This window comes from Myotis brandtii, unplaced genomic scaffold (assembly GCF_000412655.1).
Source record: "Myotis brandtii unplaced genomic scaffold, ASM41265v1 scaffold79, whole genome shotgun sequence".
NCBI lineage: Eukaryota > Metazoa > Chordata > Mammalia > Chiroptera > Vespertilionidae > Myotis > Myotis brandtii.
The window spans coordinates 172,123-187,331 of NW_005371173.1; the positions used below are offsets into that span (position 1 = coordinate 172,123).

General features: G+C 45.7%; 1 protein-coding gene across 1 annotated transcript in view; it reads right to left on the reverse strand.

Moving 5' to 3' along the window:
• MARCH4 (membrane-associated ring finger (C3HC4) 4, E3 ubiquitin protein ligase) overlaps positions 1-15,203 on the reverse strand; it is a 77,230-nt gene extending 62,027 nt beyond the window's left edge. Inside the window, exon 1 of the mRNA XM_005883383.2 lies at positions 13,475-15,203. Within this exon, the coding sequence (XP_005883445.1) occupies positions 13,475-13,996 (522 nt within the window). The 5' untranslated portion in view covers positions 13,997-15,203. The remainder of the gene's footprint in view (positions 1-13,474) is intronic.
• Between the last annotated feature and the right edge of the window lie 6 nt (positions 15,204-15,209).

Here is a 15,209-nt window from a genome sequence, read left to right on the forward strand (position 1 = left end):
TAGCACATGGCTCTACGGAGGCTTAAATCTGTGGCTCCTGGAGGGATCACCACGGGATGAATCAAAATATATAACCCATACTCTGTGTGCCAGAGTGCCGCCTTTGGGGTGTGAGGTTAAAAGTGTTAAAGAACACTGCATAATGGCCAACTCTGTTTATGCTGATGATTAGCTCTGTTTATGCTGATGATTAACTCTGTTTATAGGCTTAAAATCCCAGAGTGGGGAAACTTTCCTGCCCACTCATGCCTTTTTACTGCTCAGGTGTCTCTCTCAAAGCACTTAGCACACACACTCAGACCTGGGGAATGTGGGAGGCCTGTTTGCCATCCTCAGATAGAGGGGGAAGGAGAGACCAGAAAGAAATTGTAAGTTCATTGTATGTTTGTATTTCAAGACCAGAAAGAGAGCTAATGGATATCGGGAGCACGCTCCGTAATAGGTGCTGTTTCCTGAAATTCTCACGGCAGTTCTATGAAGTATTTCTGTGTATTCGCTCATGGTACAGATAGAAGCCACTGTGATTCAGAGGACTTGATTGGTTTGCCCAAAGCCACACAGCTAGGAAGTGCTAGAGCCTGGATTCTAACCAGAGTTTTTGTAACTATCAAACCCAGGCTATTTTCCTATACTAGTAATTCCTAATTCTTCCAATGAAAATAGCTCCCATCTAAATCATTTTTATTTTTTAACTTTTCACTTAGCAATAATTTCAGATTCATTTTTAAAAAATTATAAAAGTAACACAAAGAGTTCCCACAAACCCTTCACTTCATTTTTCCAGCGGTTAGCATCTGTAGCACAATGATCAAAACCAGGAGCTTCACATTGATCTGATACTATCAACTAACTTATACACCTAGTTCAAGTGTCACCAACTATTCCACTGATGTGCTTCACCTGGTTCAGAACCAATCCAGATCACACATTGTATTGAGTTGTCATATCTCCTTAGATGCCTCCAATCTGGGACATTTCTCCCATTGTTCTTCATAACCTTGACACTTTGGGAAAATACTGGCCAATTGTTTTGTAGACTGTCCCTCAGTTTGGATCCTTTTCAGTTGAAAGCTTCACAAAGCCTCAAGTGACTATACCTGTACTTTAAGTATCTGTTGATTGAGCCCTAGCCGGTTTGGCTCAGTGGATAGAGTGTTGGCCTACGAACTCTAAGCTCCTGGGTTCCATTCCAGTCAAGGGCACATACCTTGGTTGTAGGGCCCATCCTTAATTGGGGCTTGTGTAAAAGGCAACCATTCAGTCTGTCTCTCTTACATGGATGTTTCTCTCTCTCTCTCTGTCTCTTCCCTTCCCTTCCACTCTCTCAAAAATCAATGGGAAAATATTGTCAGGTGATGATTAACAAAAAAATAAAAATAAAATAAATGTATTTAGTTATCTAGGTTCCTCATCATACTGAAATAAGTGCTCTTTTTAAAAAAGTATCTGTTGATTGAGAATGTGATACTTATTGACAAGTAGCTGCACTAAAGTGAAGGATGCTTTTGATTTTGTTCATCACAATGGCTCCCATAGGCAATTGAAAAGTAGTATGCAGGTCTATGAGATAACTTATTTAGATTACCAGCAATGATTACTGGGGATCAGCACCACAACCTGGGCATGTGCCTTGACTGGGAATCAAACCCGAAACCTTTTGGTATATGGGATGACGCTCCAACCAACTGAGCCACACTGGCCAGGGCCTATGCCAAGACATTTGCATGCATTATATCATTTGAGTCTCACTACCACAGACACTATTACTATCAACCATTCCCATTCTATAGTGGAGGGAATGAGAATTGTGTAAGTGACTTGCTCAATGTCATATATCTGCACAGCCACACTGGGATTTAAAAGCAGTTCTGCTTGGCTATGAAAGCCCTATGCTCTTATTCAATGTGCTAATTTTCTCCTAAAGCATTTCTGATTCTTTGTTTCCATTGTTCCTATGCCTAGAACAGTCTTCATTTCTCATTTTCCAAATTCTTTCCCTGATCCATCTTTAAGGCCCAGTTTTAAGCTCATTCTTCCAGGGAGGCTTATTCTATTAGCAGAGGGAGGAGTGGGTTTATCTCAGCCCCAGGGTATGGCTCCTATACCTGCTGTGGCATAAAAGAGGACAGCAGCACAGGAAGGGACTGGACATTCCTGAGTACAACCTCCTCCTTTTACAAGTGAGTAAACAGTAACAAAGCTGTTCATAGAGTTTCTCCTGTGGGTCAGACAGTCTGTGATCTCATCTAACTCTCCCAGCAGCCCTAAGAGGGAGATGCTAATACTGTTAGAGAGAGAGACTTGTTGAGCTCACTCACACCTGGACTTTCTCTCTGTCCAGGCACCCAAGAGGATGACACTTCCCAGCCCTTTTGCTGGTAGGCAGAGCTGTGTTTCTAGGTCCAGCGAGTTGCAGGCAATAGTGACGTCATTCCTGAGCTGAAGCACATCATTGTTTGTATTCAGTGAGCTGTGAGGAAGCAAACTGTGCAACATCTGTGGGCCTGCTCTGGGACTCGGGCTTCCCCAGGGAGGGCCCTGATGTGACTTCACTCAAGAATCCCCTCCGAATATAATTCAGGAGTGGGAACTGGTGGTTGGATTATTCAGGAAAATTAACATGAGCAGGGCAACAGACAAAGCCCCAGGTCTCAGCGACGTACCACGGGTAAAGGGTGCATCTCCCCTGTTACACTGCCATGTGGGTTAGACTTTCCCTTCTGTGGCTATCCCATCTGAAACTTGTAGCTCTCACATCACTGAGGCAACAGAGAGGTGGAAGCGGCATCTTGTCCTGCCTCGGTCCTGAGTGACATGTCACTTCTTTCCTAGTCACATGGTCCTGTGCTCCCCTCCTCCAGTGCCCACACCCCTGTTCCTTGTAATGTCTGGGGACCTCAGAAGTGGTGGAGGGATTTCTTCTTCCCATTAGCTGTCTCCACAAACTCCTGACTCACACACAGTGTGCCTGGAGTGATCACCTACTTTAGAATCCTCAAATTGAATGTAAAAATGCAGATTCTGGGGCAACCCCTGAGACAGGGGCTGGGACTGTGCATCTTCCCTCTTTCTGGGCACTTCTTGGTGCCCATAGATGTTTCTGAACTATTATTGTAAAGTGTGCAGCCCAGGTCAGTGGCTTCTACTTTTCAATGTATTCATGGGGCATCTATACTATTATTTTCTTTAGACTTAACATTTTTCTCTAAGTGTTTCATATTTTTACTTCAATAAATTTATTTATAAAGGAGACTTGTTGCCACTACCATAAATAAAAAAAACTGGTATCATTTACCAAAGAAAAAATAGACAAGCTGTGGTACATCCATATCACAGAATATTATTCAGAGCTAAAAAGAAATGTGCTATAGAGACATGAAAAGACATGGGGGAACTGTAAATGCATATTACTAAGTGAAAGAAGCCAATCTGAAAAGGCTATACACTGCATGATTCCAACTACATGTCAGTCTGGAAAAGGCCAGGCTGTATTGCCAAGAGTTCCAGGTCAGAGCGGAGGGATGAATGGGTTCTTAGGGCAGTGACACTACTTAGGGATGGGTTCTTAGGGCAGTGACACTACTCTGTCTGATACTACAATGTTTGATCCATGCCATGATGCATTTATCTGAACCCTTAGAATACGCAACACCAAGAGTGAACCCAAAAGTAAACTATGGACTTTGGGTGATAATGTGTCAAAGTTGGTTCATCCGCTGTAGCAAATGCACCACTCTGGTGTGGGATATTGATAGTTGGGGAGGAGGTGGGAGGACTGGGGGGCAGGTGAGTATATGGAAACTCTATACTTTCAGCTCAGTTTCACTTTGAACCTAAAACTGCTTTTTTAAAAAAAGTCTATTAATTTTTTGAAAAGGACAGACACACACAAATACAAACAAAACAAGATTAACAGATTCCAGCTAGATATTACTGTGCACCCAAAGGCTCCAAGCCTGGCGCCTTCTCTCTTTGTTTACAAAGGAGGCTGACAAGTGTTAGAAAGGTGTTAAAGACATATTATCACTCTAATGAGATTTTTTTAAAATCCTGGACATAATCATAAGGCATGAGAGCAAACTGAAAAGAACAATGTTCTCACTTGATGATCAATGTTATTTAATATCTCGTCTGTCTGGGGTAGCCATCCCACCCCAGGCTTTCCAAAACACTAGTCTAGGGATGAACCCGAATGCAAACATCTTGCTGTCACATTTTGAGCAAGCGGTGTGTTTTTTTTCCTGCCACTTCCCCTACATGTTCCTCTGAGTGCATGGTCTGCTACTGCCTCCAGGGACTCAGAGCCCAGGAAAATGTCTTTCTGCACAGTTCATACCCGGAAGAGAGTGCTATTTATTTTTTTTAATATATTTTATTGATTTTTTACAGAAAGGAAGGGAGAGGGATAGAGAGTTAGAAACATCGATGATTGAGAAACATCGATCAGCTGCCTCCTGCACACTCCCCACTGGGGATGTGCCCGCAATCAAGGTACATGCCCTTGACCGGAATCGAACCTGGGACCCTCGAGTCCGAAGGCCGACACTCTATCTGCTGAGCCAGAATCGAACCTGGGACCCTTCAGTCCGCAGGCTGACGCTCTATCCACTGAGCCAAACCGGTTAGGGCAGAGAGTGCTATTTAATAAAGATCTTTCAGGAATGTGGTGGTGCTGGGGATGGATAAAGACACCTAACTATGTTGGGAATGAGGGACCCAGGCAGGCTCCGCTGAGTCATTAGTACAGAGGCAACAGACTGCTGAACAGAGGCACTGGCTCTAAGTGTGCATCCCTGATGTCAGGCACAAACACAGCCTGGGGCTCACTGTGGTTGAAGCACAGCCTTACAGCATCTGATTTTTTTAATGCTTTCATAAGAGAGGGGAGTAGGAGAGGCAGCAGTGTGATCTAGGGGCCCTACTGCAGCCTCTGAACCACACTTACAGAATGGGGTAAATATCACTCCCATTTAATGAACAGCTTCTCTGTGCCTTGAACTTTCATAAATCATGTCCATGCCTTAGGACAAGTGTTCAAGCTCAGAATTTTATTCCTGCTTTGTAAACAAGGAAATCTAGGTTCAGGGAGGTTAAATAAGTTGCCCGAGATCACCCAGTTGGGAAGGGCCCCAATTGGGATTTAAATCCATATCTTTCTGACTTCAAAGCCTTTGTTCTTCCCATTACCAGGCAATAGAATGAGAAAAGCTCTGCTGCTGGCCAGTGGTCTCCAGCCAGGGTAATGGTCACTATCATTGTTAGGACAAGAATCATCACTATTCATCCTTATAGAATCAGAACCCGAGGCTGGACAGGGTAGAAGGGTGTGTATAAATTAGAGTGCCTACACCTGGCACTTTAATTTATACACACACATACGTGTGCACACACACAAACGTACCTTCCACCATGTGTACACTAGGGACCAAATACAGCACTATTAGTCTGGAATGAACATGTGGCAGGAGGGAGAGGAAGGGATCAATAAGTACTGACCCCTCCTGTATGTAGAGCCCTATGTTAGCTGCTACGGTGGCTTCAAAAGGCTTCTTTTGGATGAGCTGGGTCCAGGACTGGGGCCCATGAGTTCCCCTTGTGGGCTTAGATCACATGGAGTGGAACAGAGCTCATATTTGCAGATCCCCCGTTTTTTTTCTGACAGTTTTCATCTACCTGAAATTCAAATTGTAACTTATTCAATTTTGCCTATTTTTTATGAGGCAGCCAATTCCATGTGCACCCACTTTTACTTTTCACATATGCAGAGGGAGGTATCACATGTGTACTAAACATAATTGCACATGTAGACTCTAGCTTACATACGATACATCTCAGAGGGGAATGGTGTGCAGCTCAGGCCCCACAGTATCCACTGACCAGCTTCTTTACATCCGGGCTCCCTTCCAACTTGGCTTCCTTCCCAGCAAATAAGAAGCAGCTCGCTCATTCCCACATACTTCTTCTAGTATCCTTTCCCTCTCAAACTACTCTCCCTCCCCCAACTCACAGGCCACAACTGGGCTTCTCCAACATACCAGCTGGAAAAGAGAGAAGGGAGAGAGAGAGAGAGAGAGAGAGAGAGAGAGAGAGAGAGAGAGAGAGAGAAAGAGAAGAGAAAAGAGAGCCAGCCACTGGATTGGGAGCTGATGAAGAGAAGAGAGAAGAGAGAAGAGAGAAGAGAGAAGAGAGAGAGAAGAGAGAAGAGAGAAGAGAGAATTTCCAGTATCTCTCCTTTCTTCTCCAAGGCTGTTTTGAAATGCATATTTCCCTCCTGTCCTACCAGCTTTATTAAGTAACTCTGTATGGGGCACTCAGCTAGAAGCCACCCCCAATAAATTAGCCAACCCACCACAAGGAGATGCAAGCTGGCAAGTGAAGAAGGATTACCCCTAAGTGCACACTTTTAGAGGATCTACTGACAACTGAGGTGAGAATCACTCCACAACTGTCAAGACACCAGGTGTCTCTCCTACTCCAATCCCTAATTCGGTCTGTGGGAGAGAGACAGATGCACTCAATGCTTTATTTGTGTGTTTGTGTGTGCAGTAAGTAACAGATAGCTAAATCTGGGAAATAGCCAGGGACCCAATGGTGGAGTTTGAACATTCCCAATAAAGACTTAGAGCACTGATGAGCAAGGAAAGTGTCCTTGGAGCTTCCAGATTAAATAGGACCAGGACTGGCTAAAGTTGGCACTGAAAAAATACAATGGAAAAACCCAGATGGGAAAGTGAAAACAGCCCACTTACGACTCTGGGGGTGGGGTAACTGAGCTTCCCCTTTTCTGGTTCTGCATCCTTAGGTCCATGATGGTATTTGTTGCCTATTGTTCATGAAATGCTAGCAGCTCTCCTACTATGGTATGTGCATGGTGTCAATTCGTGATTGCCAACAAATTGGGATTTCTATGAATGCAGGATGGAGACTATTCGCTGAGATCTTTGCTGAAGATATATTTACACATGCCATATACTGTATACACTGGGATAACATGACCCCTTAAATTGGAAAGGGGTGCAGGCTCACATCTTTCTGCTTGAATTAAAAATATCTCTAGACCCTCAAGCAATGTCATTGTAATGAACCCAACTCTCAAGCTCAGAAGGGATCTTGATAATCACTAGTCCCAGTCACCCATTTGAATCCCCATCTAAAGCAGCCTGTACTCTCTTGGGACAGCCTTGGTAGAAAGTTCTTTCTAATATCAAAGTCCAAATTAGTGTCTCTGGAGATTCCATCACTGGCCAAGGCAATGCCTTCTGTGATTCCACGGAGCAGATCTGCCCCCTCTTCTACCCAGCACACTTCCATCATTTAATTCCAGTGAATACTTCTCTCTTTTGTACTCTCTTCTCCCCAGTCCCCCTACCTGTGGAGCTGCCTGCTGGATAAGCTCTAGAGCAGTGGTTCTCAACCTTCCTAATGCCGCGACCCTTTAATACAGTTCCTCATGTTGTGGTCACCCCCAATTTCATTGTTACAAATTGAACATAATTAAAACATAGTGATTAATCACAAAAACAATATGTAATTATATATGTGTTTTCCTATGGTCTTAGGCGACCCCTGTGAAAGGGTTGTTCAACCCCCAAAGGGGTGGCGACCCACAGGTTGAGAACTGCTGCTCTAGAGGCTCATTCATTCAACAAATATTTTAGAGTATAAAGCAAGTGCCAGCCACTGGATTGGGAGCTGATGACCCAATGATGAGTAAATACACAAGTTGCTGCTTCCAGGGATCTTAGTCCCTCTGCATTGCCTTCCTTAGACCCAGGACCCCACTTTGGCCCTTCTTCAGCTGCACCCTTCCAAGAGGGTGAGGAGTCTGCAGGGTCAGGGAGACATGCCCCTCTTCTAGAACATGCTCTGATTACCTGGGACCCTGTGATTTCAGTTGTGAGTTTGCTCCCAGAACCTTCAGGCTTCTTTTCTTCAGTTAAACAGGAGGAAGTCAAAGGGCAGCTGTCTGGTGGTGGCATGCACAGAGCTTGGATGACCAGCTGGAGTGTCCACATGCATGTGTCCAAGGCTCATCATGGAGCCAGCAGTGGGAAGAGAGTCAGAGTGGTGTGTAGTCTAAGGGCCAGATATCCCCACTTGGCTGGCACAGAATTAAGAGGAATCTAACAGTTGTTTTCCAGAATGTTTTGCAGGTATATTTGTCAGGATAGGAGGATAAGATGCATTTAGTTTGCTGGATTTATTATGTTTAAATATATTGGCCTATATCATGTGAGCCTCTATCTATACTCTTACCTGAGGGTCCATGAATGTTAGGGATAGGTGTGTTATTTGTGGAGACAGATACTAATTAAATAATCACACACAGAAATGCAAAATTGAACCATAGTGCTAAGAAAATAATGTACCATTTGGCTCTCTTCTAAAATGCTCTACTTGATCTCCATTCACAGGGTTCTCATTGCATCTTGGGGCCTCCAAAGCCCTTCTCTTATTCCCAAAGAACCCCAAACACTGACTAGAACAGCGGTTCTCAACCTGTGGGTCGTGACCCCTTTGGCGGTCGAACGACCCTTTCACAGAGGTTGCCTAAGACTATCCTGCATAACAGATATTTACATTACGATTCATAACAGTAGCAACATTACAGTTATGAAGTAGCAACGAAAATAATTTTATGGTTGGGTCACAACATGAGGAACTGTATTTAAAGGGCCAGAAGGTTGAGAACCACTGGACTAGAACAGTGATGGCGAACCTTTTGAGCTCGGCGTGTCAGCATTTTGAAAACCCCTAACTTAACTCTGGTGCCGTGTCACATATAGAAATTTTTTTTATATTTGCAACCATAGTAAAACAAAGACTTATATTTTTGATATTTATTTTATATATTTAAATGCCATTTAACAAAGAAAAATCAACCAAAAAAATGAGTTCGCGTGTCACCTCTGACATGCGTGTCATAGGTTCGCCATCACTGGACTAGAATATTCCACACTACTCTTGCCCCTTCTGAATGCAGAGCTCCAGAGAGGCCGACCCCAGGAAGAGGAAGAGGTAGATGAAGTCTATTAATCTCTTCTAGACTCATTTCCTGATTTTCATTACAGGTATCCTGCCACCACCACTACCATGATGGGTTTGATTTCTGTACCCACCTCCAAGTGCTCCACTGCTGGCCCAGCCTAGGAGCTGGTTTTACCTCTTTGTCGAGATACCCATGTGTCTCACATCTCTTATGCTTCTAGATTTCTTTCTTTTTTTATATGTTTTTTTTAATTGAGAGAGAGAGAGAGAGAGAGAGAGAGAGAGAGAGAGAGAACATTAAATATTTATATCTGGTCATTACTGTTGGTCATCAATATGATAGTTATGAGCAAATTATGTGGCTTTAGTGCTATAGCTCATCAAAGATGTGGCCATAGACCAGCACTAAACCACTGAGCAACACAGCCAGGCTGCTTCTAGCTTTCTAACTCAGTAAAAGTCTATTTCATCTCATTTGGTATTCAGCAGCCACACTGAAGAAGCCCTCTCTGACTAATTAGATAAAAAGTAGCAAATTCTCCCACTTGCCTCTTGGCATAGGCACCCCACACACTAGCCACCTTTAAACACACATCCCTTTCTTGTAGCCGATATTACTGCAATTCACTTCGACTTGCTGTCTGTGTGTTCTTGATCTCTATCAGCCTCCGTGATGTCTGGGTTAGATTGTGCAACTCCCAGAGGGCAGGGCCACATGGGCCATGTGTCTTTACACTTTGCTCAGCAGAGCAGCAGGCATAGGTGGGCACTTAATACTTGTGATGGTGGAAGCAGAGGAGCAGCACTGTGCCTAGACCATTGTGAGTGCACAAAAAAACAACCCACTAACACAGCCAGACCACGACCATAGCGCTCCTCCTGCCAGACTGGGAGCCAGGGCACATTTTTCCTTTTAAACGAGGCAGGGGGAGCATTCTCTTGCATTTGAGACAACAACAACAACACACTGTAACAGCACTGATGCTCAATGACCTTGTATATTGGGGATGATCATCATTATCCCAACTTAAAAAAATGAGGACCCAAGGCACAGAGAGGCTATACAATTTGTTCAGACCTTGAGCTAGGACCATCTGGCTTCAGAGACCTCCGCTAACCCACCAGGCTTCACTGTCCCTCAAAGTGAACTAGAAATGGAGAGCGAAGGGTTGGTGACTGGGCTCTTGTCTTACACTCTCATGGACCTTGACCCTGATCCAACCTGAATGAATGGCTGAAAGGAGGAGAGTGGGTACTTGGTCAGTTTTCTAGGGTAAAGCCAAGTTGTCTCTCAAAGCATTTGTTCACACCTGCTCATCGCCCTCCTCCTGTTTCTCAAACATGCTCAGCTTATTCACACTGAGGCCTTTAAACCTGCTGTTCCCCCTACCTGAAATGATTTTCCATCAGGGGGTCCTCCTCACCATGTAGGTATCAGCTCAGAGGGAACCTTCTTAGGAAGGCTGTTCCTGAACACTGTATCTAAGGTAGCTGCATCTTTCCCAAGGCCCGCCCCTTTTCATTCTTGTCTAACTCATTTTCCTGTTTTACTTTTATCAAGGCAGTCAACACCATCCGAAATCACTTGATTTATCTAGTAGTTTATTTGTCAATTTCTGTATCTCCACTAGACTGTCAAATTCAGGAGAGCAGAGATCTCAACTGTTTTGTCTATTCCTGGATACTCAGTGCCTAGAACAGCATCTGGCACACTGTAAAAGCTCAGTCCATGTGTGTTAAATGCATTTATGAATGAGTGATGCGAAATCCTGTATAAATATGTGACACTAGCTGGATCTTTCAGTTGTCCCTCACCACATATTGGCAGGAAGAGACCACATCTTCGTGTTTGGCAGTCTTTTAGCCCTTGGAGTAGTGGCAGATGACTGGGGAGCTGTTCGGTCCCTTTGTTTGGCTGCAGGGAAAAGACCAAGACATTCAGCCCTGAGATTACAGTCTGTCTGCACGCCTTTCAGGGTCACATGTGGACAAATGCTGGACAGCTCTCTTCCTGAGCAGAAGGAAACTAAGATACTGAAATAAAATCTCAGCTTCTCTCTCCACCCTCACTCTCCCTCTCCCTCTCCCTTCTCTAGAAAGTTTTCCCTGTCTCCTCCCTCTTTTGTCTCCCTTCCTTATTGAAATGCTATGGGGGAAAATGAAGAAAAAGTGGGGAAATGCCTTCCCCACATCTAAGCTACATTGCTTTTAATACTTCTATAACATGTTCTCATTCTAATCTCCTGGCTCCTGCACAGATAAAGCAAATCCCAAAATGTAATGATAATATACAGGAAATACTTGATTTGATCCAGTCTTAATGCTGTCAAAATATCCTATTTCTCCCACATAATAACAGAGCCCATTCCTCTCGCAGTGTTGTTAGCTTTTTTAGTCAATGTTTTCTTCATGACACATCATGAGAATAATAAGTGAGGAAGAAAATCTTTTAATCTCTGACCCAACCCTGTAGCACACGAAGTGTTTCACAATATGCTTAATGATGTCATTCTTTTTCTTTTCTCAACAAAATACTGCTTTTTCATAATCAAAATACATGCAATTATTAATTAATCCCTTTCAAGGCATTTTCATGCTCATTATCTCCTGGGTCTTCTCAACAAATATGAGAAAAGGAGGGGAAGCAGAAAAAGGTGTCTTGAAATCACAGAAGTGGAAAAAGAACCCAGTGAGATAAAGCTATTTGGACTGCACACACCCATCAAATAGTCTCCAAGTCATGCTGTTCTCTATGGACTAGGGTACTCTTACCAGAAGCCACACTCCCAGCAGCCCCTGTGACATGCAGCCCTGAGCCAGCCCATATGGGAGAAGAAAGAAATAGCTTAAGAACTTAAGAAACTAAGTAATTCCTTGTCTGGGAATGGATGAGGCTCCTGATTCGGGCAAGATCCTGACCAGGTGGTCCCCAAAGTGAGGTTCCCTCTTGCTCTCAGCCAAGCCACTCTGCCTTGTGTCTCTGCTGGAGACCCAGCACTGGAGGTGATGCGGAGGGCTGGGAAAAGGGCATGGAGCAGGGACCCTGGACCTTCTCCCCTAACTGAAGTCCTCAACTCTGGGCGGTACTTTATTTGGGACTTCAGGCAATCCTCATCACAAGAAGAAGGAATCCAGCCCTCAAACTCTCAGAGATATGTATTCATCTGGATGTCTATATCTCCTTCCCTCATAATGCCCAGGGTGTGGCCTCAGTCATCATCTGTCCATGAAGTGCTTTCCCCATTCAGAGCAGAGATCAAATGAATGAAAATGTCAGCCAAGCCTGCCTCTTACAGAGCAAGCCCCCAACAAGAACCAGGACTACTCGGGACACCAGCATGGCATCCCAGTGCACTGCCATTTGTTCAGAGAGCACCTAGAAGTCTTCCCTCCTCTTCCAGGAAATCCACAAAGAAGTGGCTGATGTGATCACATAACCCTGCCCAGGGCCCAAGTGAGTATTCTTTCCCCAGAATGACTGACTAGATCTGATGTTCAGAGCTGGGATTCTGTGGAAAGAGCTGCCACAATATGACTCTGGAAGAATGTGCACATGCTATCCAGCATTGCAGACACTAGATTGAAAGTGGAGCTCAAAGGGGTGGGGTAAGTATGTCTGTGAAAATCTGAATGAATGGGGTAGTGAAAACTCTCAGACTTGGGAAGACTCTGGTCTGTGAGGTACTCGCCATTCTCTATCCTGGATGGGGAGAGTGGGAGGGACAATCTCAGTTGATGTGCTTCAAGCCTGAGAGGGGACTAGATACAACAAGATTCTCTATTAGTCTCTCTATTTCCCTTAAATTCACTCTCACCCCACTTACCTACCTGCTTTCAACCTAGGAAACACAAGTCTGCCAAGAAGTGTCTTAGCAAACTGCAGTCTCCTTGGACCTAGAATCCTTCTCCATTTTCTCTGCAGTGACTAAAACACACTGCTGAGAAGGAAATGTAATATGGGAGGGGACAGTCTCTACATGAAAATGAAGAAACAGGCACAGGCTCGTTGGGTTTCGGTCTATAAGAATAGGGAAAGTGGACAAGATCGCTGCTCACTTTCATGGAGGGAAGAAGTTTGAATCTGGGACTGAAGATGAGCTGGGGAAAATGCCACTCACAATAAATCAGACAAAAGGACATCTTCACGACAAGTGTGAACGGACCACCGAGTTCCTTCATTTCATTGCTCCTGACTTCTGGATCTTCTATTTTGAGGACACTTATGGAATTTTCACATGGAACTGAAGATACTAGCATTGGAAGGAACATGTAAACACTGGGATACAACCGAGCCACCAAACAGGCTCCACCAGGAACCAGACCCTCTTGGGGCAAACTTAACCAAAAGAACATCATTGAGAGTCTTAAAACTTACAGTCCTCACATTAGACACAACATAATGGTTCCCCAGAGCAAGTAGGCGAGTAGCAATCTGCGAGATCTGGAGACACTACAAGAAAGCAGGAAAAGGGGGAAATGGCCTTACCTGTTCTGGCCCCTGGAAGCAGATGCGGCACAGCGGGGTCCTCATGCCACTGTCCAGGCTGCTGCCCAGTGAGTAGCAGTCCTCAGCCTTCCCCTTACAGAAGTCATTTGAGGAGGCACTGCTGAGCAGTGAGGCAGGTGGCTCCGTGGCTGGGACACCCCAGTCATCTTCCACAGAAGAAGGTGGCAAAGGTGGTGGAGGTGGCAGAGGAGGGGTCTCCCTGCCCACCCCTTCTCGAGGGCCCCTCCAGCCTGCCCACCCCCCGGCACCCAGAGCCGGAAGGGTATTGTTGTTGGCGGTCAAACCTGGGGGCTGGGGGTCTCCGTGCATGGGCAGGGGTGCTGGAGGGGGGCGCCGAAGTAGGAAAACCTTCAGGTCATTGAAGAGCATGCGGCAGCGGCACTTGAGGAGACCCTGGTGGCGCAACATCTGGGGAGCTGGGGTGCACAGTCCAAAGCGGTACCAGGCACAGCAGTAGCAGCAGCACCACCACCAAAGCAGCCCACTCAGGGGCATCAGCATGTGCCCAGTGGAAGCAGAGAGCCCGGGAGGGGCAGCTGAAGTCTTTGCAGAAGCTAGGATGGTTTTGAGGGGTCCACAGAGTATCTGTGTTATGCGGGAGTCTGCTTTCTCACTGGTTCCTCCAAGTAGCAAATAAATTACCCCCAGGACTGAAGACTGCAAGTCACTGATTCTGAACTTTACCTGGAAAGCCCAACAATAAAAGCTTCTCTTGCTTCCACCCCACCTCACCCCAACCTTAGGCTTTGCTCAGGCTGCCTCCTTTCTGCCTGTGACCTGGGGGCACTGGTAGAGGGAGGGGGATAAAAGAAATGTTGAGGATAGTCTGTTAGGGCCTTGAGATGTAGGTCTAATTGTTAGAAAGTTCCCCAGGAGAGGATTATTGGGTTGTTCTCAAATTCATAGACAATGGGCAACCTTTCTTCTTGTATATAAAAAGGTGGGGAAGATTATAAATCAAATTTGGAGTGGACTGAGCTGGGATTAGGGCAAACTAGCTCAATGAAGAATTGAGGACTGTATGTGTGAGAGGGAAAAGATTATTTCTTCAGGTAGCCAGAGATTGGGGGGGAGGGGGGTTGGGGAGGGGAGGTAAGGTAGGAAGGAGAGGGGGTGGGAACAAGTTTTAATTCTCCTGGGCAGAAAACTGGGGCAATTAACCCCAGAAGCACCGGTGTTGCTTTTAAGAGAGCAGTTGGATGGGGGGAAGGGATCACAGGTGAACTTGGACAAGGGTCTTGTGCTTTGCCTCTGCAGCCGAAGGGCTGCACAAAAAAGGGAAAGCTAATCGGGAGAATAAAGGTGGGGAAATAAAGGACCGAGGAAGGGGAAAGAAAAGATCTTTTAACCCTTGCAAAGCGCCTTCTTCCTGGAAGAAGGGTGTGTATGGGGGGAGGGGGGCGGGAGGCAGTGGAGCAGAGAAAAGGGGTAGAGAAGAGGGGTGTGTAGAAAGGGACAGAAGGAAGTAGTTACATGACCTCAGCCTTTAGCCCACCCTGCGACAGTCTGTAAATCCTCGGACCCCTCCCCTGGGCTCCATCAAAGGTCCCTTCCGGCGAGGGGCGAGGGCCTGGAGAAGGGCAGGTCCGGGCGGGTGTGTGGCCTCGCGTTCTCCTTCTCGTCCTCCGCTGGACGGTGGTCGCCCCCTTGGTCTGGCTCCGGGTCTGCCCACGGCCGGCGAGGCTGCTGGGAAGGCGGTGGCGACTGCTGGTCG